The sequence below is a fragment of the Euleptes europaea genome, chromosome 7 (assembly GCF_029931775.1).
Source record: "Euleptes europaea isolate rEulEur1 chromosome 7, rEulEur1.hap1, whole genome shotgun sequence".
In the NCBI taxonomy this organism is placed as follows: domain Eukaryota; kingdom Metazoa; phylum Chordata; class Lepidosauria; order Squamata; family Sphaerodactylidae; genus Euleptes; species Euleptes europaea.
Genome location: NC_079318.1, coordinates 91,088,356 through 91,116,189, shown reverse-complemented (window position 1 = coordinate 91,116,189; position 27,834 = coordinate 91,088,356). Strand labels below are relative to the sequence as shown.

The 27,834-nt window shown below is 49.7% G+C and overlaps 1 protein-coding gene across 1 annotated transcript in view; it reads right to left on the bottom strand.

Annotated features, from left to right (window-relative positions):
* The window catches only part of ASH1L (ASH1 like histone lysine methyltransferase), a 93,900-nt gene that overhangs the window by 30,828 nt on the left and 35,238 nt on the right, over nt 1-27,834 (bottom strand). Inside the window, exons 3-13 of the mRNA XM_056853708.1 lie at nt 23,344-23,445; nt 18,865-19,573; nt 17,919-18,098; nt 12,094-12,188; nt 8,612-8,685; nt 7,131-7,176; nt 6,772-6,880; nt 3,628-3,834; nt 3,352-3,498; nt 931-1,039; nt 203-364 (exon numbers count right to left, since the gene is read on the bottom strand). Of these exons, the coding sequence (XP_056709686.1) occupies nt 203-364; nt 931-1,039; nt 3,352-3,498; nt 3,628-3,834; nt 6,772-6,880; nt 7,131-7,176; nt 8,612-8,685; nt 12,094-12,188; nt 17,919-18,098; nt 18,865-19,573; nt 23,344-23,445 (1,940 nt within the window). The remainder of the gene's footprint in view (nt 1-202; nt 365-930; nt 1,040-3,351; nt 3,499-3,627; nt 3,835-6,771; nt 6,881-7,130; nt 7,177-8,611; nt 8,686-12,093; nt 12,189-17,918; nt 18,099-18,864; nt 19,574-23,343; nt 23,446-27,834) is intronic.

Here is a 27,834-nt window from a genome sequence, read left to right as displayed (position 1 = left end):
CTCATGTGGAGGAGTGGGGAATTGCCCGGTTGTCCAGATTAGAGTCCACCGCTCTTAACCACCATGCTGGCTCTCCTAGGAAGAGTCGGAACCCATTTTCCATGGAACCACATCCTGATGAAAGATCATCTCTTATGATTGCCATTTAAAACGAGGCTACCTGATTGTGGAACCCCCGACGTGGCCTCATTGCCACACTCACCCTCTTCTTCAACTTGTGCTTTGATTTCCTCTTCTCTTTGGACCGGCTGGGCCTCCTCTGGGCAGTGACCGGCTGGTTGGATTTGCTCAAGAGGCCATTCACTCGCTGGCTCCTCCCCCCGATGATGCCTCGGCACTTGTCGAAGCCGCACTTGCACAGTTGCTAAGAGAAGATGAAGTAGAGGAAGAAGAGTTGGTTTTTATATGCCGACTTTCTCCACCACTTGAGGAAGACTCAAACCGGCTTACAATCACCTTCCCTTCCCCACATCAGACACCCTGCGAGGTAGGTGGGGCTGACTGTGACTAACCCAAGGTCACCCAGCTGGCTTTCTGTGTAGAGTGGGGAAACCAACCCAGTTCACCAAATTAGCATTTGCCGCTCATGTGGAGTAATGGGGAATCAAACCCGGTTCTCCAGATTAGAGTCCACCGCTCCAAACCACTACTACACTTGGATGGGAGACCACCAAGGAAGGCTCTGCAGAGGAAGGCAATGGCAAACCACCTCTGCTTCTCGCTTGCCTTGAAAGCCCCCTGCTGGGGTCGCCACAAGTCAGATGAGACTTGTCAGCACTTTACACACAAACACACACATGTGGTTAGGGTTTCAGGAACCCAGAACTCGCCCCAAATTCCCACCAGCCCGGAAAGAGTGGATGAACTGCTTAAAAACAAAACGAAACAGACCCAAGCATCTTCTAAGAACGCTGGGAGGATGACCCTCACCTGCTTTTCCACGTTGAAGGAGTGAAAGTTGTAGTCATATGTGAGTTCGGTGCCGGCAGGCATGTCCTTCAGTGCATACAGCCCAATCCGATAGACTCCATTGACGGACCTGCGGCGGAGAAAGGTTACAAGGGAGCTGTGGGAATGCAGAGGGGAGCCGCTTGAACCACGCAAGGGCCTGGCATGAAGGAAGCGCTGACCACCCCCCTGCCTCGACTGCAGACCTTGCTGTGGACAAAAGGAGCGTCGATTCTCGGAAGCTTCCGCCCTGGAAAAGCTCGTGAGTCTCGAAGGGGCTACTGGACTCGAACCTTGCTCGGTCTTTTGTACTGTGTCTTTGCTGCTGTTTGGGGCGTTAGGACAGAGGGCAGCGGTGGGGGGGGCTGAAGGGAGGTCCTCACCTAGCCTGGGTGAGGGGGCGCAAGGAGGAGATGCCACCAAAAGCCACGATGTCAGTGAGCTTTTGGGACTGCAAGAGCAGAAGGAGCCCCTTCTTCTGGGCTCAAGGTCTAGTTGGAAAAGAAGCAAAGGCAGGCTCTCAAGAAGCATCTCATCACAAGTTTAAGTAAGTAAAGGTCCCCTGTGCAAGCACGGGGTCATTCCTGACCCATGGGGTGATGTCACATCCCGACGTTTACTAGGCAGACTTTGTTTGCGGGGTGGTTTGCCAGTGCCTTCCCCAGTCATCTCCCCTTTACCCCCAACAAGCTGGGTACTCACTTTACCGACCTCGGAAGGGTGGAAGGCTGAGTCAACCTCGAGCTGGCTACCTGAAACCATCTTCCGTCGGGATCGAACTCAGGTCATGAGCAGAGCTTTTTACTGCAGTACTGCAGCTTACCGTTCTGCGCCATGGGGCTCTTAGTCACAAACTTAGGTGGCTTAAGAGTCAGGTCCGTGCAGTGGCCTTTCCTTGGTTACTGGCCGCAGTGACTCAATGAAGTCTCTGGATGTAGAGGAAGTGCCACTCAGCCAAGTCAGGGGCAAGCAATGAGGAAAGGCTGTTGCCCTTGCGGCCTGCTTGTGAGCTCATGACTGGCCACCGTTGGTAAAAAAAAAAAGAGTTGGTTTTTATAGGCCGACTTTCTCAAACCGGCTTTCAATCGCCTCCCCTTCCCCTCCCCACAACAAACGCCCTGTGAGGTAGGTGAGGCTGAGAGAGTTCAGGGAGAACTGTGACTAGCCCAAGGTCACCCAGCTGGCTTCATGCGGAGGAGTGGGGAAACAAATCCAGTTCGCCAGATTAGCCCCCGCCGCTCATGTGGAGGAATGTGGGATCAAACCCGGTTCTCCAGATCAGAGTCCATGACTCCAAACCACTGCTCTTAACCTCTACACCACGCTGGTTAGATGAGCTTTTGTTCCAACAAAACAAGGCAATTGTGCTAACATTTGCATGTTTTGCAAAGTTAACCCTTGCCTTCTGGACCGTGAGAGGCGCTACCCATTAATCAGGACTGAATGCACTCTGAGTGCATAGAGTGCAGTCTGACAACTATTGTTTGGGGGGGGGTGACAGGGAGTTGTTGTGAAGTTGACCTCTGCTGTGTCAGACTGGTGGTCCATCTGGCATTGTGCCTTTCCTAAGATCTGCTTCTCTGAGATCAGATTTAGCTGGAGGCGCCGGGGCTGAAACTTCTGCGTACAAAGTGGGTGCTCTGCTGTTGAATTACGGCTCGTTCACTGGCCCAGCCCAGATTTGTGAGACCCTATTTTTAATGATGCTGTTGTGGCAGGCATTCGTTGCTCAAAGGGTCGTTTCAGGAAGTGGCTCCGCAGCACAGAGGGGCTGTGGCTCAGTGGTAGAGCCTCTGCTTGGCATGCAGAAGGTCCCAGGTTCAATCCCCGGCATTTCCAGTTGGGACCAGGCAGGTAGGTGATGTGAAAGACCCCTGCCTGAGATCCTGGAGAGCTGGTGCTGGTCTGAGTAGGCAGTACTGACTGTGATGGACCAAGGGTCTGATTCAGTATAAGGCAGCTTCATGTGTTCATACGAGCTAGATTCAGGTCCAATAGCACCTTTGAGTCCAACAAGATTCCTGGGGTATAAGCTTTTGGGAGGCAAAGCTCCCTTCGTCAGATCCGCCGGGGCTCGAATCTAGCTCTTAGTCCTCAAAGGAGCACACAGAATTGTGGCCTTTTACCCTTACTCTGTAAGGCAGCATTAGACATGCTGACTAGTCCCCAGAACGATCCTCTGGCATAGCTCAGCGGTTCCCAAACTGTGCTCCGTGAAAGAAAAATACTACTGTTTGGAAAGAAAAATGCTACTATCATTTGGTTTAGTATATAGGTGCTAGGTGAAAATTTGTGCTCCGTGATGAATTTCTCTCCTGAAAAGTGCTCCATGACTCAAAAAGTTTGGAAACCGCTGGCATAGCTATTCCCATGCAAATGTGGTCTCTCTCTTTCTCGGCTTACCATTTCTGCATTTCGCAATTGGGATTACAGCTGTGATTGATGAAGCGAGCCTCGTTGCCCATGCGATAGCTGTCAATAACCATTCCGCTGTCGAGGTTGAGGCAGTAGTGATCACTGTGGTTGTGGTATTGCTCGATCATCCGGTTCCTGGGGAGTCAAGGGGAGAGAACTGTGAGCAGCACAGCCGCCAGGCGCTTTGCCCCGTGCTTTCTGACAAACAGTCCACCCGTTTCCAGGGCCGTTCCGGGAGCCGTCTTCCCCGCCCCGAACCCTTACCTGAACTCCTGCTCGCTGACCACTTCTCCCAAGTACTCAATGATGAACTGCCCGGATTTCAGGGGCTCTTTTGTGCGGATGCCCCAGCCTTTCTCCTCGGCCCGGAAGCGCTCCAAGCACTGCACCCACTCGTGCCTCTGGATCCGTTGGTTGCAGCACTGCTCCCCGCAGGGGCAGGTGTTGGGGGAGCACTCGGCAAAGATCATCCTGAAAGCAGTCGAATGGAAAAGCGGTGGGCGGAAGGCAGGAGGGGCCGCTGGGAAATTTGAAAGCTCACCACTGTCATAGACGGCTTTCCCAATAAGCTTAAACATTACATTTGCCCTGTTTTCTGTTACTGCCCTGATGCTTTTATTATTGATCTGCTGGTTTGTAAAACTCTATTTTAAGGATGCTATTACAGCTGGCGTTCATCGCTTTTTTCCCTACCTTAGAAGTTTAATTCAGAATTTTATATTGCCGTTTCTTGTATTCGAGAACTCTTTTGGCCCATGTTTTATGACAGGCTCTTACATTCTATTTATTTTGTTTATCTGTTGTATTTTTAACCTCATTGTAAAGCCATGATTATGCGAGGGGTATAAATATTTAAAATACAAACACACTTTAAGCACATAGTACTTCTCCAACTAAACTCTACATTGAATTCCAGGTTGGATTTTTTGTCCTGTGCTTTCTTGGTTTCAAATAATGAAACCAAAGATCAGCCTTGGCAGATGGGGTCTGATGAAAACCAACCGCTTCACCCTTTTCCGTGGGGTCATTTTTCTCCCTAATCTCCCTTTTCCATTCACTAAAAGAATAATGCAGGTTGAATTGTAGGACTTCAGATTGGTGCGCTTGTGTATATGTCTCAGGACAGAGACTGTAAACGTTGCAGAGATTTTGAAACCATGTGTGTGTGTTTTTCGTGGGGTTTTTTGGAGGATGGGAAGGAGGACAGAAGTTTTGGGGGAAATTAAAACATATGCAATGCATTCTTACAAAATGCATTGTATTACTTTTGACATAAAATGCAACCTTTACAACTTAGCATAAAAACTCTACTAGTTGGTATATTTATTAAAATATAAAGCTACTCATTTCCTAAAAGCAAAACTGGGGGGGGGGAGTGCTGCCAACTGCTGCACCCTCTGCCACCTGAGCACGTGTATCTTAGTTTTTAAATCACCAGAGGAAGACGAGTATCAATCCACAAGCAAAAAGGGCCCTGAATGTTCCTCCCACAAAGATGGCAGTCCCCTCTGGGTGCAGAAATGCACGTCGGACTTGAGTGTTATGCGTGCTTACAGTATACACAGGAATTATTGTTCTCTAATGCCATACAGCCCTGACCTGGATGGCGAAGACCAGTCAGATCTTGTCAGGTCTTGGAAGCTAAGCAGGGTCAGCCCGGGTTAGTACTTGGATGGGACACCATCAAGGAAGTCCAAAGTCGCTAGGCAGAGGAGGGGAATGGCTAACCCACCTCCGTTCGGCTCTTGTCTTGAAAACCCTATAAGTCGGCTGCATATCGATGGCACTTTCTGCCACCTGCGATGTTGCAGACAGTCTTACGTTCAAATCCTCACAGTGCACATTGTGAGTGAATAAAACCTTATCTTTTAAAAAAGCATTTCAATTCATTGCAAAAGAGAAAACGTTTCATAGGGATTTTTTCTATTGGGCAGTGGTATGAGAAGGTGTGGAACCTTTTAATTTTAGAGAAGATATCTTCACAACTCAAAGTAGTAAATAACTTATCTTACTCTACAAGCTTTTTAAATAGATGGCTGCCTTTTTTTGGAATATGTGGAAAAGGGGGCGTCACAAAGTAAACGATGCCCATGAAACTTTTGTATGATTTGCATTTATTAAGTTCTGCTAAGTGGTACGATTTCTGTAAAAAGTAGTGATGTATAATACTGGAACATATACTGGAACCAAGTATTGAAACGTATCTCGACTGTACGATGTTTAACCTACTGTTGCATTTTAATTTTGTTGTTGTTGCTATTATAAAATAAACTTAAAATAAAGAGTTATTTTAAAAAATCAGTGATCCCCAGAATTTCATATTTTCCCCCACTGGAAAAACTGAAGAAGCACATGCTGACCAAAATGTACCCTGCCCCCCCCCCCCAGTCTGATTTTTTCTGGACCTTCGCCTCTCTTCTCCTTATTCCTATATTTTTTTAAAAAAATCCTCTATATGAACAACTGGCATGATTGGGAAAAGAGCAAAACTGGGGGGGGGGATGACCATACATTCACCAACATCCTAGGGATCCCTCACTCCAATCAACCAGACAGTCTCCTAAATCCATGCTACTGGTGCAAAAAAACCTACCTTTGTGGGTATACCTTTACCAGTGTGAGATAAGTACTTTAGGATTTAGAAGAAGAAGAAGAGTTGGTTTTTATACCCTGCTTTTTCTCTACTTTAAAAAAAGGTAAAGGTAAAGGTCCCCTATGCAAGTACCGGGTCATTCCTGATCCATGCGGTGATGTCACATCCCGACGTTTACTAGGCAGACTTTGTTTACGGGGTGGTTTGCCAGTGCCTTCCCCAGTCATCTTCCCTTTACCCCCAGCAAGCTGGGTACTCATTTTACCGACCTCGGAAGGATGGAAGGCTGAGTCGACCTTGAGCCGGCTACCTGAAACCAACTTCCGTCCGGGATCAAACTCAGGTCGTGAGCAGAGCTGAGTCTGCAGGACTGCAGCATACCACTCTGCACCACGAATCTCAAAATCACAATCCCTTCCCCTCCCCACAACAGGCACCTTGTGAGGGAGGTGGGGCTAAGAGAGAGTTCGGAGAGAACTGTGATTGGCCCAAGGTCACCCAGCAGGCTTCATGTGGAGGAGTGGGGATTTAAACCCGGCTCTCCAGATTAGGGTTTGCCGCTCATGTAGAGCAATGGGGAATTGAACCTGGTTCTCCAGATTAGAGTCTGCCACTCATGTGGAGGAGTGGTGAATCGAACCCAGTTCTCCAGATTAGAGTCTGCTGCTCTTAACCACTACACCACACTGGCTCCCTGCAGCCAACTTCTACGACTCTACCAAACGTACTTCTTTTTTTAATGTGCAGGGCCTTTTTATTAATGTAGGGAGATGCCCGGCTACGGTCCTTCCCTGTTTCGCTGGCAGTCATCTCACCTGTTCAAACAGTCGTCCACGCAGCCCTTCTTGTTTCCATCCTCGGGTTTCTTGCAGTTGCAAGTAGTGGCCTCGTAACCAGAAAGGGGCTTGACGTCCACGTAAACGTCTGCAGGTCATCGGAAGGCAAGAACAAGGACAACAACAAAAAACAACCAAGTCAATTTCTGGAACAGGGATTACTGATTTACAAGCCCCCCCCCGCCCTCCTCACAAGGAAAGGCAAAGGAAGGGGACTGAAAAAAAACAGCAGGACCATCGGGAGGTCAAAGCAGAGTGCGGTCGAGATCATTAAGTGGGAAGACTCCACAATCAGGGGACCGTAAAGCTTGGCATTATACAAATTAAAGACTACTTACTAGAACGGATTTTCTTGTACAATGGGACGTCTGGCTTTTTATACAACTGGGGACAGAGGGAAAAAAGAGAAAGAAGTCGTTCCTTTTACATTGCAGCATGAGAGTCACCTTGCACAAAGGGATAAACGAAAGCTATTCATCTTTACCGCAAGGAAAGGTTTGGTTCCTGCATAAAGGGTAATGAAGGGTATCTTCTACCGCAAGGAGTCTCAAAGTGTCTTACAATCGCCTTCTCTTCCCCTCCCCACACAGACACCTTGTGAGGTAGGTGGGGCTGAGAGAGTTCAGAGAGAACTATGACGAGTCCAAGGGTCACCCAGCTGGGTTCGTGTGGAGGAGCGGGGAATCAAACCTGATTAACCAGATTAGAGTCCGCCACTCATGTGGAGGAGTGGGAAATCAAACCCGGTACACCAGATTAGAGTCTGCTGCTCATGTGGAGGAGTGGGGAATCAAACCCGGTTCTCCAGATTCTCCCCTTCTCTGTTTTATCTTCTGTGAAGCAAGTTAGGTTGAGAGAGCACGCCTGGCCCAAAGTCAGCCAGCAAGCTTCTATGGCAGGGTTACCCAATCAATCAAATTTTATTTCGATACAATATCAGCCCTGAAGAAAAATCAAAGTTAGGTTAAAATAATAAAACTTGATGGTTCTGGGAGGGATGATTTGAAGAAGAGTGACTGGCAGAGTGACTACTCAGACTGGCAGTGGCTCTCCAGGGTCTTTCACATCACCTACTTGCCTAGTCCCTTTAACTGGAGCTGCCGGGGATTGAACCTGGTGCCTTTTGCATGCCAAGCAGATGCTCTACCACTGAGCCACGGCTCCTCCCCAAACTTACACTCTCCCAGTCAAAACCTGCTGCAACCACTTTTGGAGGAAACCTTTTGTCAGGCGAAACACCACCCTATTTTTAGATTTGCACATGGACAAATGAAAGCTCTTTATAAAGATCGCAGGAGGAGGAGAGACTGCTCAACACTTCCCTTCTCATCCAAAAAAACTTCGGCTTCTAAGTGGAACAAAAAAAAAAGGAAAGAAATAAAAATAAAAAAACCCATTCTGCCTGGGACCGGGTCCAAGAAAAATAAGGTCTGAAATTTTTCAGCACTGTTGGCAGTACATCTGAATTCTCCAGAGGCGTGTCAAAAAAACAAGATCCTTGCAGAAGAAGCCAAGAGTGCTACCATAATAAAAGTCCCCAGCAGGCTCACGGGGCAGGCGCTTTCTGAGAGGTGAACGACTGCTATTTTGCAAGGGTGTGGGGAGGGGGTGGGAAGAGAGGAAGGGAATAGAAACTGTCTGCATTAAATATATATTCAAGGATTCCTGTTCCCCCCGCCCCTCAGTTGCTACCATCAGCAAAAGATCCTTGAATGCACAGCAACGCTAACACAAGCTACAGCGTAAGCTATTCAGCTCTTCCCCAGTGTCTCAAAACGCGACCCTGGCATCTTGTAACACTTAATTTCTCGTCCTGTACCTGATTATGTTTCCATTGCCAGAGAATGTCGTAGGGCAGCTGGAAGTCTATTCGTTTTTGTCGCAGATATTTTCCTGTGATGGGGAGGAGGGAGGGAGAAAGGCACATGGAGGTCAGGTAGTCTCTTACCTATTTCTTTTTTTCTCTCTCACACACAAACACTCTCACACAACGAACAGGGCTGCTAAAATACAGGATTCCCTATTACTATGTACGGCTGTGAAAGCTGGACATGGAAGAAAGCTGATAGGAAGAAAGAAGATTCCTCTGAAATGTGGTGTTGGAGGAGAGGGTTACGGATACCGTGGACTGCCAAAAAAACAAATCATAGAATCATAGAGTTGGAAGGGACCACCAGGGTCATCAAGTCCAACCCCCTGCACAATGCAGGAATTTCACAATTACCTCCCCCCCCACACCCCTAGTGACCAGAAGATGGCCAAGATGCCCTCCCTCTCATCATCTGCCTAAGGTCATAGAATCAGCATTGCTGACAGATGGCCATCTAGCCTCTGCTTACAAACCTTCAGGGAAGGAGAGCCCACCACCTCCCGAGGAAGCCTGCTCCATTGAGGAACCGCTCTAACTGTTCTTCTTGAAAGTTCCTCCTAATGTTTAGCCGAAAACTCTTTTGATTTAATTTCAACCCATTGGTTCTCGTCCAACCTTCTGGGGCAACAGAAAACAACTCGGCACCCTCTATACGACAGCCCCTCAAGTACTTGAAGATGGTTATCATATCACCCGTGTGGCAAGTCTCCTTTTTAAGGGCATGCAGGTCTGCGGCTTGTAATGTATTCCTCTGGAGGTTTGACAGAGTTCTAACCTGAGCTGTCCCTTGACCCAGTATAGAGGCAGGCCCATGGAGTTGACTCTGACTTGCTTTACTAGAGTTGGAAGAAGAAGAGCTGGTTTTTTGTACCCCACTTTTCTCCACCTTGAAGAGTATTAAAGCGGCTTACACTCATCTTCCCTTCCCCTCCCCACAACAGGCACCTTGTGAGGTAGGTGGGGCTGACAGAGTTCGGAAAGAACCGTGGCTAGCCCAAGGTCACACCAGCAGGCTTCATGTGGAGGAGTGGGGAATCGAACCCAGTGTTCCAGATTAGAGTCCTCCGCTCTTAATCACTACACCATGCTGGCTCTCACGTACTAGGTACGTGAGCTATAGGAACTGGATTAAAAATAATAATAAAACAGTATACTAAAATGCTGCCTCCGGTGGGATGCTGAGGCCCAGAACTCAGGGCGATGGAGGAAAACAAAGATCAGCGGAGGAGGGTGTCAGCTAAACATGCCTCGGGGTCCGATGAGCGGCATCCGCTCCCCGCCTCCACAAGAGGTCCCCTGGAAAAAGGCACAGCTGTCTTGTTTTCTTTACATCCCGCTCTTAAAAATTTGTTCTTATTTTTCAAAGCCCGAAAGTTGTGCTTGGCGAGTTCCAGGAAGCAGCAAAGTCCACTGGGAATCTGTTTTCACTTCTATGACCTCACTGGGTAAAACAAAAGGCTCTTTCAAGGGCCTGGCAGCCAGCCCGGAGAGCGCGCTCCCTCGCTCTCTCTAGAGCTCAATAAGGAGGCACCCAGACAAGGGAGCCGGGGCAGAGAAATAATCCTCGTAAGTCAATTCGGGAAAGCGAGAGTGCCCTCCCCTCTATGCCAGGCGGGGCCATTAAAGCTGCCTTATCTTTATAGTGCCATGTTTGTTTGTGTTTCCCGGCGCAAATAAACTGGAGGCTGTGACCCGGCCGGGAAAAGGGGGCAGGAGCACAGACCGGCACACCCAGCCCCCGCCCCCCTTTGAATTCTCCAGGGACCAAACTATCCACGTCAAGGTGGAAAGAAGAACTCAAAGCCTTCCCTGCATTCATTTCAATGTCAGAAAGCTTTTCGCCCCTGCGGGTTGGCAGGACGATTTGACAATTAGGGGTGGGGAAATGAGGGAGGTTAACAGAATCGAGAAACGCGACAGCAGGAGGAGAGAAGCTTCCTCTTCTCCTAACGCAAGAGGAGATCCGGGTCATTCATAGAATCATAGAATAGAATCATAGAGTTGGAAGGGACCACCAGGTCATCTAGTCCAACCCCCTGCACAATGCAGGAAATTTACAACTACCTCCCCAACCACACCCACCCAGTGACCTCTACGCCATGCCCAGAAGATGGCCAAGATGCCCTCCCTCTCATGATCTGCCTAAGGTCATAAAATCAGCGCGGCTGACAGATGGCCATCTAACCTCTGCTTTAAAACCTCCAGGGAAGTAGAGCTCACCACCTCCCGAGGAAGCCTGTTCCACTGAGGAACTGCTCTCACTGTTAGAAAGTTCTTCCTAATGTCTGGACGGAATCTCTTTTAATTTCAACCCATTGGTTCTGGTCCGACCTTCTGGGGCAATTCGGCGAAGAACTCGAAGCCTTCCCTACATTCATTTCAATGTCAGAAAGCTTTTCGCCCCTGCGGTCTGGCAGGACAATTTGACGATTAGGGGTGGGGAAACGAGGGAGGTTTACAGAAACAAGAAACGAGAGAGTGGGTGGAGAGAAGCTTCTTCTCTCCTAATGCTAGAGGAGATCCAGGTTGTTCGGTGAAGCTGAATGGGGGCAGGCTCCGGTGGGAAACCAAGGTCTGGATCTTGGGGACCTGTTCCGCCAATGGCAGAGCTTCGCCCTTGCTGCAAAGACACTTTCCCGGAGGCAAGGGGCTCCTCGCGCCGGGGAAAAGCGCCGCCCTTCACAGGATGGATCTGCGGGATCCAACCCAAGGGCGTACCTTCTTCACAAATTGCTTCAGTGGCTTATGGAATTTGCTGCCTCAAGATGTGTCGATGGGCACCAAGTGTGGTCGATTTAAGCCATGGCAGAGAAACGGAGCCTGCTGATTCAGAGCCAGTCTATCTGGGAACAGCAGAGGCTGGTGACAAATGGCCAGGGAGAGCCATTTGCCTTCATATCCTCCTTGGGAGCTCCCTAGAGGCATCTAACTGGTCACTGCTAGAAATGAGGTGCTGGATTAGAGAGACCTTTGGTGGGATCATGCACAGCAATTCTGATTTTCTCCCTTCAGCTTGCTTCATTATTATCAACTGACGAATGCCACCTTCCAGCTAAACAATAGTCATTTCAGCTTCCATTTCAGGGAAAAACTGATTACTCACATTTGTATTCCCCTCCCTTTCTTCACGGAATGTGCATGGGGGGGGAGCCCATTCTAGCCTCACAGCAATCTTCTGAAGCAAGTTAGTTAAGACAAGATGACGAAGAAGAGTTGGTTTTTATATGTCTCACCCACACACACACACACACACACACACACACTATGTCTGTCAAATGCGTGAATTTCCAGCATCCCAGAACAAAATTCTGCCTCCTTTGGGGACTCAAACATCACTCGCAACCACTATCGAACGGTTAAAAACCCCCACAAAATCTTCTGGCAGCGAGGGCACACGTGCCCCCCCCAAACAGTGCGCACAGAGTACTCACCCACATGAATGGGGGCCGGGAACAATCCGTATTCATGCTCTCCAGGAGTGTACTCCAGCTTCTCCTTTTTTAACTGGATCAGGCGGCTTTTGGGGCTGAGAAGGAGAGAAGCGGAAAAGAGGAAAAGAGTTCGTTTATTTCCCTTATTTATACCCAGCCGTTCTCCCCGACGGGGACCCCAAAGCGGCTCTGCAATGTTCTCTCCTCCTGTACTCTGTCCTCGCACCGACCCTGCGAGGTAGGTTGGGCTGAGAGCGTGCTACTGGCCCAAGGTCGCCCAGCAAGATTGTGCAGCAGAGAGGGGATTTGAACCAGTGCCTCCTGGATGCTAGACTGACGCTCTATTCTCTCGAGTGGGATAAATACTTCTGGCCTACCTTTACACTCGCCGGCAACCTGGAGACTAAAAAAACCCAAAACGCCTTGCCCTTTAATAGAGGCTAAAGGTGTGAAAATGGGCAAGCTGTAGCTTTTCCTGGCATAGCGATAAACAACATCACCTGGTAAATAACATCCCATTAAGCCTCCATTAAAGGGACAGGCCATTTTTCTCCATAATGTTGGTAACCCTATCCATCTTATAGGACTGTTCCAAGAATTATGCTAACAAAAATGTCATTCGCAGGAACTGAGGCCGTAAGCGCAAAGCAGAAGAAGAAAAGTTGGTTTTTATATGCCGACTTTCTCTACCTTCAAGGAGTCTCAAAGCGGCTTACAATCACCTTCCCTTCTCCACAACAGGCACCCTGTGAGGTAGGTGGGGCTGAGAGAGCTCGGAGGGAGCTGTGACTGGCCCAAGGTCACCCAGCTGGCTTCGTGTGGAGGAGTGGGAAAACCAACCTGGTTCACCAGATTAGAGTCCACAGCTCATGTGGAGGAGTGGGGAATCAAACCCGGTACACCAGATTAGAGTCCGCCGCTCATGTGGAGGAGTAGGGGATCGAACCTGGTTCTCCAGATCAGACTCCACTGCTCCAAACCACTACTTTTAACCACTACACCATGCTGGCTCCCCACTGCAAGACTGGAACGATGAGCAACGATGAGCCTGTGCTATCTTCAGGGCCCTCGGAACTGCAGTCTGCACAAGTTTCTCGTCCTTATGCTTGGAAGTAAATCCGTAAAATGGTCAAATCTGTAAAACGGTCTTGTTTTAGGAAATGGCTACAAGATGACAAGTTGTGGGGGGAGAGGGGCATATCATCGGGTTTATAGCATATAAAGATTTCCCCCCCAAGACTGGAGAGTTTTGTCTTGGGCTTTTGGGTGACAGTTTCCAAATAAGAATATTGTACGTTCCCTGGTGGTTTTTAAGAAGAGGTTAGATGGCCATCTGCCAGCAGTGCTGATTCTATTACCTTAAGCAGATGATGAGAGGGAGGCATCTTGGCCATCTTCTGGGCATGGAGTAGGGGTCGCTGGGTGTGTGTGTGTGGGAGTGAGGTAGTTGTGAATTTCCTGCATTGTGCAGGAGGTTGGACTAGATGACCTTGGTGGTACCTTCCAACTCTATGGTTCTATACAGTATGGGCAGCACACCTACAAGCTTATGTTTGGTATGTTCCTGACGACAGCCTCCAGGTTTGGACACACGCACCAAGATTATGCAAACAGAGTGGGCCAAACACTCCTCAGTGATTTCCAGTGAGGTCTCCTGCCTACACCGGCTGCGCTGTGCCGGTTGCCCTCTTCTGGCTTCACTGTCCACAGACCTTGAGTAGTTAACGGTGCAGGTAACTGTACTGACACTAGAGGGTGCTGTGTCATTCCTACAGTTACATCCACCTGCCCAAAACACACCACTTGGAACGCATTTACCCCTGCAATTCAATCCCGGCACTTCTTCACTTAAATATTTAGACACACCAGTATAAAAATGTGACTTCCAAAGGATCAGAGCCCCAAGTTTCCATTTCGGTCCCTGGTGGGTCCTCACGACCCATGTAGGCTACAGCAGCACACACAACCACAGCCTTTTCTACCCTTTCTCCTAGGAATCCACATCACTTTTAAGAGGAAGTTCGTAAGAAAAAGCGACAGAAACACCTTTCAGGGGGTTGAGCTGAATCATTGTCCTGAAAAAGTATCAAAGGTAATGTGCTAATCATTGTCCTGTAAGTATCAAGATAATGTGCTAATGAGGGTGTGGTATGTTAATATGGAACCATTGTATCCTGAAGTGATCTGTTAATGTGTGAAATCCAAAGCTAATCTTCCTACACACTTGACACTAATCTTCCTACACACTTGACACTGTCCTTCAGTGTTACTCCTCTGAAGATGCCTGCCACAGCTGCTGGCGAAACGTCAGGAAAGAAAATACCAAGACCACGGTCACACAGCCCGGATAACCTACAAGAACCAGTGAACTCTGACCGTGAAAGCCTTCGACAATATTTTACTGGTTGAGTTTGCAAAAGCGAGTTGCTAAATCAACCAATTAATCAAATTAATCAGTTGATCGAAACCATATGATTAGATGATTTTGACACAGCCCTACTTCCAAGAATTCCTTTGGAACCAGGACACCGGAGAAAAGTGTTTCCAACTTCCCCATAATGCCCAGAACATGCTGCTTCCTTTCTTCCCTTCCTTTCCCTAGATTTAAAAGCCATTGGCTATCCATCAACCACTTCACTCTTTAAAAAGGGGAGATGAAATTAAATTTTTCCTTGATGCTATAAAGAGACATTATTGACCCATCTATTTGACAGCAGTATCCGCTTCTCAGAAAGCGTCTTTAGCAGTTTTGTCCAGGGAGTGATATATTTATTTAGTGCAATATTATTTTGTGGACATGCTAAAACAATGTGGGCTAAGGAGTCTATTTGATTAGGACAAAATGGGCATTTTAGTTCTTCTGCAATAATTTCAATGTATCGCCCTTGTGTCTCAGCTGAGTCTAGGGCATTGCATCTTGCCAATAAGAAAGCTTGTCTGAACTTATGAATTTCTAACCAGCGGAAATAGTCCGGCATGGAGACTGCTTCCTTTCTGAGATTTAAGTCTCCAAAGAATCAAGGGAATTCTTGACAAGAATCTGCCTTAGCTTTGCACGTTTCACTGAAGCAAGGAAGTCTTCCCCAGGAATCAGACTATGCATAAGGGAGCTGTAAACACACCACTGAAATACAATCCATGATTTTTCTTTACCAGAGACTTGCAAATACAGTGATTGTATTGCACGAACCACAATCAGGAATGACTCAACCATTTCTCTAAATGCGAGTGGGTGTTAAGTGCCGTCAAGTCACAGCTGACTTATGGTGATCCCGTAGGGTTTTCAAGGTGGTTTGCCAGTCTTCCTCTGCATAGTGACCCTGGAATTCCTTGGTGGTCTCCCATTCAAATACTAACTAGGTGTGACCCTACTTAGCTTCCAAGATCTGATGAGATCGGGCTAGCTTGGGCCTTCTCTAAATGCAGGAGATGGAAAATGGACCGCCTTTTAAAAAAGGAAGAAGAGGAAGAGTTGGTTTTTATATGCCGACTTTCTCTGCCACTTAAGGAAGAATCAAACTGGCTTACAATCACCTGCCCTCCCTGTCCTCACAACAGATACCCTGTGAGGTAGGTGGGGCTGAGAGAGTGTGACTAGCCCAAGGTCACCCAGCTGGCTTCGTGTGGAGGAGTGGGGAAACCAACCCAGTTCACCAGATTAGCCTCTGCCGCTCATGTGGAGGAGTGGGGAATAAAACCCGGTTCTCCCGATCAGAGTCTACTGCTCCAAACCACCACTCTTAACCACTGCACGACACTCGCTCTCAGAGATAAAGGGTTCTTCATGTATTGAGCGCTGGGATTTTTGTTTCTATGAACATTTATGCCTATAATTGGTTATTTCAAGATACGATTTCAAGAACGTTAATTATGAGGAAACCATGTATATGATCATTGTTTTCACATTATATCCTAGAGGGAAAATATATTTCTAAGTTGCCCTATGAAGAGAAGAAGAAGAGTTGGTTTTTATATGCCGACTTTCTCTACCACTTAAGGGAGAATCAAACTGGCTTACAATCACCTTCCCTTCCCCTCCCCACAACAGACACCCTGTGAGGTAGGTGGGGCTGAGAGAGCTCTGTGACTAGCCGAAGGTCACCCAGCTGGCTTTGTGTGGAGGAGTGGGGAAACCAACCCGGTTCACCAGATTAGCCTCCGTGGCTCATGTGGAGGAATGGGGAATCAAACCCAGTTCTCCAGATCAGAGTCCACCGCTCCAAACCACACTCTTAACCACTATACCATGCTGGAATAATATGAAATAGAATCATAGAGTTGGAAGGGACCACCAGGGTCATCTAGTCCAACCCTCTGCACAATGCAGGAAGTTCTATACTGGGAGTCAGTTCTAAAGCGCCTTTGCTTTGCTCTAAAGGCAGAAAAATAATTATTCTCTACTGCGGTTCGGTTCACTTTGTGCAACACAACACCTTCCCCTCCTCAAGACAGCTGCCAAAGAGCAACCAGAGGCCACAAGGAAAGTTCTTTCCTCAGTCTGGGCAAAAGTTATTTACATGAACAGAACACACAGGCAAGTTGTACCACTCCCTGGCCTCCGGAGTATCTTCTGAGCTGTCCTTTAAGAAAAGCAAGGAAGAAAAACTCCTAGGAAACAATGATGAGTCACCCGTCTTGTGAGCAAAATATTCTTTAACTTGGACGCCGTTCAGGAATTTTGCACGTGGGCTCCGGAGAGGAGACAGCAAGTTGCATCAGCTCCGGTCCCAGAGCGAGGGCAAGTCCACGCTCGCCGCTTCCCCTGGGCACGGCAGATCTGAAACCTCACCCGTGCCGCCGGTGCCAATTAAGATATGGAAATGGTGGTGGCTTGCAGGCAAGGCGTACCAACTGCCCCACCCTGAGCAGTTAATTCATAAGCGTCGGAATACACACAGATATCCAGAAAGAGCTCTGCCTAAGTGCTCACAGGATGACCGAGTGCAGATGTAACGTTGCCCCTTCTCATCTGAGGTCAGCGGGAAACAAACTTCCTGCTTGCAAGATCTGGTCTCCACCATTCATGGAGCAGCGTGCAACCTTATGTCCAGACTGGAGACGTCCGCTCCTGATTTTGGCCAGGGTTACGGGTGGACTTGCTATCTTCGGTTTACAGTTTTAACCACTGGGGAGGATGTAACTAGGAGGAGCTTCAAACATGAATGGAAGGGAGGAACTGTAAGAGAGGGGAAAGGCAGAGGGGAAACGAACACAAGAACCTGCCGGGCGCTCCTAGTCAGGCACTGTCATCATAGAGACACCCCCCCCCTCAAACCAGGAAGAATGCTGTCTCAGGAGAAAGGTGTCAGCCAGAGAAGAAGAAGAGTTGGTTTTTATACCCTGCTTTTCTTTACCTTTAAGGAGTCTAAAAGCGGCTTACAATCGCCTTCCCATCCCTCCTCACAACAGACACCTTGAGAGGTAGGTGAGGCTGAGAGAGTTCGGGGAGAGCTGTGATTAGCCCAAAGTTACCCAGCTGGCTTCATGTGTAGGAGCGGGAATCAAACCCGTTTCTCCAGATTAGAGTCCACTGCTCATGCGGAGGAGTGGGGAAACAAACCCATTTCTCCAGATTAGACTCTGCCGCTCATGCGGAGTGAGGAATTGAACCTGGTTCTCCAGATTAGAGTCTGCCGTTCATGTGGAGGAGTGGGGAAACAAACCCGGCTCTCCAGATTAGAGCCTGGCGCTCTTAATCACTACGCCATGCTATGCTCACGCTTTACCTGGGAAGGTAATGTTTTCACAGGTCTGCAATGTCAATCGCAAGTTTCCAGGAGGGGAGAGCAAGCAACTTGGTGGAGCAGTTCAGTAGTCCTACTTACTCAGTGGTTTTGTACACGTCTGAGTACAGCCCTGCCTTCTGGTACTTCTTCTTTGGGGGGCGGGGAGCTTTCTTCTCACGCTGGACGAAGGCCGTCGGGGGCTGCTCAACTCTCTCTGGCTCGCGCGGCTTCACCACTGCCTCCTCAGGAGTGGGGCACTCAGGTGCAGCCTCAGAAAAGCTGGAAGGAAACCAAAGCAGATGGACATGCTGGCGATGGGCTCATTTTGACGGGCTCATTCTGCGATGTCTTTTTTGGGGGGAGAGGGGTGACCAGAACTGTACACAGTATTCCAAATGAGGCAGCACCACTGATCTATATGGGGCACTATACTGTCAGCCGTTTTATTTTCAATCCCTTTCCTAATAATCCCTCACATAGAATTTGCCTTTTCACCTCTTGCAGCACACTGGGTTCACATTTTCACTGAGCGATTCACTACTACAACCCCAAGATCTTTTTCCCGCTCAGCCTCAGCAAGTTCAGACTCCATTAGCCTATATTTAAAGATGGGACTTTTTGTTCCAGTGTGCATCAGTGTGAAGAAATGAGCTGTGGCTCACGGAAGCGCATCCCCTGCCACAAATTGTGTTAGCCTTTAAGGTGCTACTGGACTCTTGCTCTTTTCTACTGCTACAGACAAATAGGGCTACCCGCTGTGTTCTTTCTAACTGTGTACCTTCAATTTCATGTGGACAGACGCTGGACTTAATGGGCCTCGATCTGATCCAGCATGGCCTCTCTTATGTTCTAAATAGGAAACCTCTCAAGATACCGGACAATCCCACCTTGACCATTTCTAGCCCAAAAGTTGGTGCTGCTATTGGGAGCTTTTTTTTAAAAAACACAAGCATGAGGGCTAGAAACTTGATCCCCCAGCCCGCACAAGGTTCAGTGGCTCTCCCAGTAGTCAGAGGCAGGCGGGGCCCCAAAACGAAGGACTCACCTCTTGTTGCTCTCCCGCTCCTCTTCTGGCAGAGGCCTCTGCCTCTTCCGGGCTTGCTCCTCCTCCTCCAGCCACCTCTTCCTCTTCCACCCTTTCACGTTCACTCCCTGAACCACCGATTCGATGGCGTCCTTCACGGTGTCAGGGCCATGGTACAGCAGGCAGCTCCTGCTGTCCCCGCTGTCGAGGTCCGGGCCGACGAACCGGCTCACTTGGAGAGAGTGCACTGAGACCACCGACTGCAAGGGGTACTTCCTGGGCCGGCCCGGCCTGCGCTTCACGAAGTTGTTGCCCGTCCGCGACTGCCTCTGCAGCTTCTTGGCTTTGAGGATCTTGTTCACATGGTCCAGGTTCTTCTTGGTGGCTAACAGCTTGTCGTAATTGCACATTTTCCTTGCCTGGTGCTGCATGGCTTCCACCATGCTCCTCTTGAGGTGGTGAGGGGAGTAGCCGCCTGACAGGCGATCGGAAAGGAGAGGGTGGCCCTCATCGCCCAGGATGCCCGGGCCCGAGAGGCCGCTGCCCTTCTCCCTGCTGGGGCTGCGGCTGGGGCTCCTGGAGGGGGGAGCGGGCGCGTTCGCCATGACAGACTCGAGGGTTTTGTCCAGCGCGGCCTGGCTTTCGTGCTGGGCCAAGTGCTGTAGGATATTATCCACGGAATCTTCCACGGCGCTTCCCAGCCTTGTGTTCCGCGCGGGTATCCCAATCACTGGAGGGGGGAACGCATGCGTAAGCAGGTTCAACTGTTTAAATTTGCTTTCTGAAACGATTCTTGGATTTTTAAAAAAAAAATTAAGAAGAAGAAGAATTGGTTTTTATATGCTGACTTGCTCTACCACTTAAGGGAGAACCAAACGGGCTTATATTCGCCTTCCCCTCCCCACAACAGACACCCTGGCCATTTATGCAGGATCGATTCTGCTCCTTGCTCAATGCTGATTTTTTAAATCCCACCTTTACAATGACTATTCACGGTCCCGATGCAAGAAGAGAAAGTCAAGCAAATTCCATCCCCCCACTCCCTTGCTCCTTCGTTCTTTCGTTTGTGTTTGCATAGCTAAGCAAGGGCTGTGATTCTGCATGCTTCCTTTAATGAATGCAGGGGCAGAGCAAATACAAAAGGTCGTGTTAAAGGGGCTCTTAAGAAATGCGAAGTAGGCATGAGCCGGATTCGCAGTGAGGTCTGGAATGACAGTTCATGAAGGTTCAGAGTGAAGAAATAAAAAAAATATGCGGGGCACTGCAGCCTGGAATGCGATGCTAATTACCAAGCATAAACGACCCCTGTGAGGTAGGTGGGGCTAAGAGAGCTGTGGCTAGCCCAAGGTCACCCAGCTGGCTTCATGTGGAGGAGCAGGGAAACAAACCCAGTTCACCAGATTAGCCTCCGCCGCTCATGTGTAGGAGTGGGGAAACAAATCCAGTTCACCAGATTAGACATGTGGAGGAGTGGGGAATCAAACCCGGTTCTCCAGATCAGGGTCCACCGCTCCAAACCACTACACCATGCCGGCTATCCTTACAGGCCAGTCTTTCTCTGCACACCAAGGAGGGGGAAATCCTCACAGATTCCTCGCGAGCCCTGCCATCTGTCGAGGAAACGGAGCTTCTTTAACAGCTGCACAATACAGGGAGGTTTTTTTGGGGGGGGTTGCAACGTCTCGACGGTCCATCCTCAAGCTGGCGCTTCCCCCTTGTTTGGAACGGATCCAAAAGGATCAGGCAACTTGAGTGCGTGAGCCTTGTGGGCAGCTGCAGCGTTGGCCAGGCACGACAGGGGGGGGGGAGCATCTGGTTAACAAAGACAGCCTTCTGTGACACAGCGTGCCTGGGGAGAGTTTTCACGAGAAAGAGGGGCGACGGCAGGGGCTTCGCCGCCGCCCCAATCCTGTTCCTCATTCGGGCTGTTTGGCTAAGGTGCTCTGACCCCAACACCCATCTCAAACAATACTGCCAGCGTGGCGTCATGTAGTGGCTAAGAGCGGTGGTTTGGAGTGGTGGACTCTGATCTGGAGAACTGGGTTTGATTCCCCCACTCCTCTACATGAGCGGCAGACTCTAATCTGGTGAACTGAATTTGTTTCCCTACTCCTACACACCGCTGGGTGACCTTGGGCGAGTCACAGCTCTCCCCCCTACCTCACAGGGTGTCTGTTGTGGGGAGGGGAAGGGAAGGGGATTGTAAGCCGGTTTGATTCTCCCTTAAGGGGTAGAGAAAGTTGGCATATAAAAACCAACTTTTCTTCTGCTCTTTTAACCACCACCACTCCTGTGTGATGCTGCTAGAATGCCACCTGCCGCTACCTTTTCCCAGATGGGGCTTCCCTTCTCCGGACCGGCAGGCAGCTGTAGGCCAAGTTGCATCAGCAACATGATGGCATAGTGGAGGGCTGCTTTGGGGGAGGGGGTTGTGTTCCTTTTTCCACCTTTGTTTCGGTGCAGGGAACTGAGCTGGAATGGAGAGAAGGAAGTAGGGACAAGGAAATGCAAGCAGGTGGCTTCTGGGCTGCTTGAGAGCCAGCGTGGTGTAGTGGTTAAAAGCGGCAGGCTCTAATCTGGAGAACCGGGTTCGATTCGCCACTCCTCCACATGAAAGGTGGACTCTAATCTGGTGAACCAGGTTGTTTTCCCCCTCCTACATATGAACCCAGCTGGGTGACCTTGGGCCAGTCACAGTTCTCTCCGAACTCTCTCAGCCCCACCTATCTTGCAAGGTATCTGTTGTGGGGAGGGGAAGGGAAGGTGATTGTAAGTGGCTTTGATTCTCCTTTTAAAAAAGGTAGAGGAAGTCGGCATATAAAAACCAACTCTTCTTCTTCTTCACAGTTCTCTCCGAACTCTCTCAGCCCCATCTATCTCGCAAGGTGCCTGTTGTGGGGAGGGGAAGGTGATTGTAAGCCACTTTGAGACTCCTTAAAGGTAGAAAAAAAGCAGAGTATAAAACCCAACTCTTCTTCTTCTTGGATTTGGGAGGACTGCCCTGTGCCTCAGGTGCAGTTGGAGGCATCCTGCCTGTTGCTGTATGGAACAAAATATTTCCAAGCCCCCAGGTTGGCCAAATGGTGCATTCATTCTCCTGATGAAAAGTGCCATCAAACAGCCAAATTGTGGTCACCCTGTAAGGTTTTCAAGGCAGGAGAGGAGCAGAGGTGGTTTGCCATTGCCTGCTTCTGCACTGCTTGTCTGGACTTCCCTGGTGGTCTCCCATCCGAGTACTAACCAGGGCTGACCCTGCTTGGGTGTGCGTGTGCACCATCAAGTCACAGCTGACCTACGGCGACCCCGTGGGCTTTGTCGAGGCAAGGGATGTTTGGAGGTGGTTTGCCATTGCCTGCCTCCGCACGGGCTGGGAGAGTTCGGAGAGGACTGCGACTGGCCGAAAGTCACCCAGCGGTCTTCATGTGGAGGAGTAGGGAATCGAACCCAGCTCTCCAGATTAGAGCCCGCTGCTCTTAACCACTACACCACGCTGACCCTGCTTAGCTTCAAATGAACACAGGAAGCTGCTTTCTACTGAATCAGAGCCTTGGTCCATCAAACTCAGAATTGTCTACTCAGGGTCTCAGGCAGGGGTCTTTCACATCACCTACTTGCCTAGTCCCTTTAACTGGAGATGCCAGGGATTGAACCTGGGACCTTCTACATGCCAAGCAGAGGCTCTACCACTGAGCCATAGTCCCTTTCAAGATACGAGGAGAGCGAGCCGGCCTGGGCTATCCAGGTCAGAGTCAAGGCCCCCTTGGCTGGGCAAATCTGATTGGCCTGCTAATCCAGAAGCGATTAGGATGGTTGCCTGGCAACCACCCCAGTGGTCCCCATCCATTCCTTCCTCCCCCCCCTCCCAAGTTTAACTATTCCTAAACCCAAGCTGGCATGGAAGACAGCTGGGGAATACTCTAGGCGATGCCCTTTCAAGAGAAGGTGGGGGTGAGAAGGTCTGACCCAGGTCCAGGTCTTGCCCGCAGGCTGTCTGGTTGCCGGTCCTGCAAACTGGCCGGCCTTTCCAGAAGGCCTGCGAGCAGACAGATGCTTACGGATTCTATGACCTTAGGCAGATCATGAGAGGGACGGCATGTTGGCCATCTTCTGGGCATTGAGTAGGGGGTCACTGGGGGTGTGGGGTGGGAGGTAGATTCCGTCTAGACATTAGGAAGAGTTTTTTAACAGTTAGAGCGGTTCCTCAGTGGAACAGGCTTCCTCGGGAGGTGGTGAGCTCTCCTTCCCTGGAGGTTTTTAAGCAGAGGCTAGATGGCCATCTGTCAGCAATGCTGATTCTATGACCTCAGGCAGATCATGAAAGGGAGGGCATCTTGGGCATCTTCTGGGAATGGAGTAGGGGTCACTGGGGGTGTGGGGTGGTAGTTTGGAATTTCCTGCATTGTGTAGGGGGCTGGACTAGATGACCCTGGTGTTCCCTTCCAATATGATTCTATGATTCTATGGATGGCCTTTACAAGGAGGAGGAGAAATGTTATTTGCCTGTAGAAGATGTGCTTTCCGACGAAGACCTCTTTCTGGAAGGGCTGCAGCTGGTGGTCTCCGTTTGCCTCTGCGAGGGCTTGTCCTGTGCTGGAAGTGTGCCTGGGAAAGAACAAGGAGGGGGAAAGTGAGAGAAAAGGCAAGTACTTAGCCACACGTACCAAGGGCACAGAGGACGTTCCGAAAGGGTCAGGGTACCACCATTTATCAGCAGCAGGAGGGGCCCAGAAAGCCGTTTTTCATCTTTGCAGCTGCCACTCAAAGCCCTTCAACCATCAGCAGCCAAATGAATGGCCAAAATCAGGCTTGAACATAAGAACATAAGCAAGGCCGTGCAGAATCAGACCAAGGTCCAGAAAGTCCAGCAGGTTCTTCACACAGTGGCCAACCAGGTGCCTCTACGAAACCCACAAGTAAGACGACTGCAGCAGCATTATCCTGCCTGTGTTCCACAGCACCTAATATAACGGACATGCTCCTCTGATCCTGGAGAGAATAGGTATGCATCTTGACTAGTATCCATTTTGACTAGTAGCCATGAATACCCCTCTCCTCCATGAACATATCCACCCCCCTCTTCAAGCCTTCCAAGTTGGCAGCCATCCCCACATTCTGGGGCAGGGAGTTCCACAATTTAGCTATAAGAACATAAGAAAGGCCAAGCTGGATCAGACTAAGCAAGGTCCATCAAGTCCTGCAGTCTGTTCACACAGTGGCCAACCAGGTGCCTCTAGGAATCCCACAAGTAAGATAACTGCAGCAGCGTTATCCTTCCTGTGTTCCCCAGCACCTAATATAACAGGCATGCTCCTCTGATCCGGGAGAGAATAGGTATGCATCATGACTAGTATCCATTTGGACTAGTAGCCATGGATAGCCCTGTCCTCCATAAGAAAGGCCATGCTGGATCAGACCAAGGCCCATCGAGTCCAGCAGTCTGGAGGAGAGGGCTATCCAAGGCTACTAGTCAAAATGTATACTAGTCATGATGCATACCTATTCTCTCCAGGATCAGAGGAGCATGCCCATTATATTAGGTGCTGTGGAGCGCAGGTAGGATGGTGCTGCTGCAGTCGTCTTACTTGTGGGCTTCCTCGAGGCACCTGGTTGGCCACTGTGTGAACAGACTGCTGGACTTGATGGACTGATCATGCATGGCCTTTCTTATGTTCTTATATTCCCACAGTGTATTCCGCAACAGTACCCTGGAGTGTTCAGCTTAGCAGCTCCATTACCACACAGCCGTCCTTCAGATGATTAAAGGCCAAAGTTTGATTAGACCAGCCTGGTTCAGATTTAAATAGCTCAACTCCTACTGGAAGCACCTTGGGGCGTTTCTAAAAAGCCTCCATTTGTGGTTTGAAATCAGCGGCTTCTCCCAATTTATCGCACTTGCCCTAGGTTGCAAGTTCCTATGCTGGCACCAGGGAAAGAAAAATCACTCGCCGCTTGCTTGCGCTGAGTAAGGATGGCCTCTGGGTGATCAGGCAGGGAAGCAAGGAGCGTCAGTAAAATCACGCCCAGTGAACAGACATTCAACAGTGTGGACAAGGAGAGCATTTTCTCCCTTGCACAATTCTATAACTTGTCGGCCACAGGCAAGGCAAATTCATAGAACCAGGGAGGTCTATCTATGAGCTGTTAAGCCATAAGACTTAAATGGAAATTTTATGTTCAGAGGCAGAACTCTGACCGATAGATGCTGAGAGCCAACAGGGATGGGGTGTGTGGCCTTCCTGCCCCTCTTTACAGGATTCCTTGGGCAACTTGTTGGCCGCTGCGGGAAAGAGGACGCTGGACCAGATGGACCTTTGGTATGACCCAGCAGGGCAATTGTTAGGTTCAGTCCTCTTCTTCAGGCAGTTAATGTGCCGCAACTCAGGAGAGCCACAGTGGTGTAGTGGTTAAGAGAGGCAGATGCAACTCAATGGTGCATCCAGCAGCTTACAGCCAAGCTAGACGTTGAGTGTGTCATGAGTCGGGGCACCGGTGCCCACCCTGACTCGTCGCACCGAAGAACTGTGCAGGTTACCTTAAAATCACTCTGTTGGGCTGTGGAGCACTGGGGGGGGGGAGCGTCCTGCTTCTTGCCTGCATCGTTCTTCACCCCCCCCTTCCTCTGGCTCCCCCGCAGCTTTTTGCATAGCCAAAAATGGCATGGGAGAGAAGCTGAAAGTCCCTCCTCCACTCTCACAGTGCTCTGCAGCCCAGTAGAGCCATTCTAAGGTAAACTGCCCAGTTCTTTGATATGACGCCATGTCCGGACAGGCACCAGTGTCCTTTGTGTCACACAGAGGAGGACGAAGAAGAGTTGGTTTTTATATACCGACTTTCTCTACCACTTAAGGGAGAATCAAACCGGCTTACAACCACCTTCCCTTCCCCACAACCGACACCCTGTGAGGAAGGTGGGGCTCAGACAGTGTGACTAGCCCAATGTCACCCAGCTGGCTTCGTGTGTATGAGTGGGGAAACCAATCCAGTTCACCAGATTAGCCTCCGCTGCTCATGTGGAGGAGTGGGGAATCAAACCCGGTTCTCCAGATCAGAGTCCACCTAGACTGGCTCTTAATTGCAGTAGGAGATGAAGGACTCAGGGCTACGCTGCAGATTCATGGGGAAAGTGGAGTCTAAGAAGGAATTTGCTGAAAGCGAGAGAAGCAGATATCTTGCAGATGGTTCTTAGTGACCGTTCTGGGCACAATAGGAAGCCAAGGGAGACACAGCAGAGATGTGTGATTTAGAATCATAGAGTTGAAAGGGGCCATACAGGCCATCTAGTCCAACCCCCTAGAGCATCCCTGACAAGTGCTTGTCCAGCCTCTTCTTAAAGGCTGCCAGTGAGGGGGGAGCCCTCCCCCCCAGGTAGCTGATTCCACTGTTTTACAGCTCTTACTGTAAAAAATCTTTCCTCTAATATCTAACTTTCTGCTCGCAATTTAAACCCATTATTGAACTGGATGGCCCAGGCTAGCCTGATCTCGTCAGATCTCAGAAGTCAGCCCTGGTTAGTATTTGGATGGGAGACCACCAAGGAATGCCAGGGTTGCTGTGCAGAAAAAGGCACTGGCAAACCACCTCTGTTAGTCTCTTGCCATGAAAACCCCAAAAGGGGTGGCCATAAGTCGGCTGCGACTTGACGGCACTTCACACACACACACACACACACACACACACACACACACACACACACACAGAGAGAGAGAGAGAGAGAGAGAGAGAGAGAGAGAGAGAGAGAGAGAGAGAGAGAGAGAGAGAGAGAGAGAGAGTGTCCTATCCTCTGCTGCCAACAGGAACAGCTCCCTGCCCTCCTCTTAGTGGGAGACCTTTGGATCATAGAGTTGGGAGCACCAAGATCATCTAGTCCAACCCCCTGCACAATGCAGGAAATTCACAACTACCCCCCACACCCCCAGTGACCCCTACTCCATGCCCAGAAGATGGCCAAGATGCCCTCCATCTCATCACCCGCCTAAGGTAATAGAATCAGCATTGCTGACAGATGGCCATCTAGCCTCTGCTTAAAAACCTCCAAGGAAAAAGCACTTACCACCTCCCGAGGAAGCCTGTTCCACTGAGGAACAGCTGTGTTAGAAAATTCTTCCTAATGTTTAGACAGAAACTCTTTTGATTTAATTTCAACCTGTTGGTTCTGGTCCGACCTTCTGGGGATGGTTAAGGGTAGGGAAGGCTGGAGGAGTGAAAGTCATGGGCAGGGAGGCATTGGGATCTCGAGAGCAGAGACATAAAGGACAGGCAAAGCCATGGGCCCTGAAGAGAAGAACAAGGGGTGTGTGCCTGCTGGACCTGGGAGTAGCAGGACAGCAGTACAGATGTCTAGGGAAGTGTATCACGTGGTCAGAGTGATGAGAGGGGAGAAAGATTGTGACAGCGGAGTGCTGAGCAAAGGGGAAGAAGCAGAACAGCAGAAGGTTAGAGAGGAGGCTGAGCTAGTCAAGGTGAGAGATGACTAGAGCACGACCCAGAGGTTTTGTTGAGGAGACGGCACGAAAGGAAGGGCCGCACCCTGCAGTGTTCCAAAAGGAGATGTGACATGAGTTTGCATCAAACTGAAAACCAGGGGCAAAGGGGGAAGGACGGTCAAAGAGAAAGCCAAGGGCTTTGCACCTGCTCTAGAGGGAAGAGGGAGTGCACTCCCTGCCCGCTTCAGTCAGTGGACTCCAGTGGACCTTTCGCACTGTCCTTACGTATATCAACATAGGCTAAAATGGATTATACCATGTTTTAACAAACAGTCCACATCTTCTCGAGCAACTTTGGAGCAAAAGGTTCAGTTCCTCTTAGAGGACTCTGACCCTCAGCGTACTTATTTTGTTGCTCATTTTTTGGAGCAGCAGCTCTGCAGGGTCTCAGACAGGGGTCTTTCATATCACTGACCTGCCTAGTCCCTTTCACTGGAGATGCCGGGGATTGAACCTGGGACCTTCTGCATGCCAAGCAGATGCTCTCCCACTGAGGCACAGACCCTTT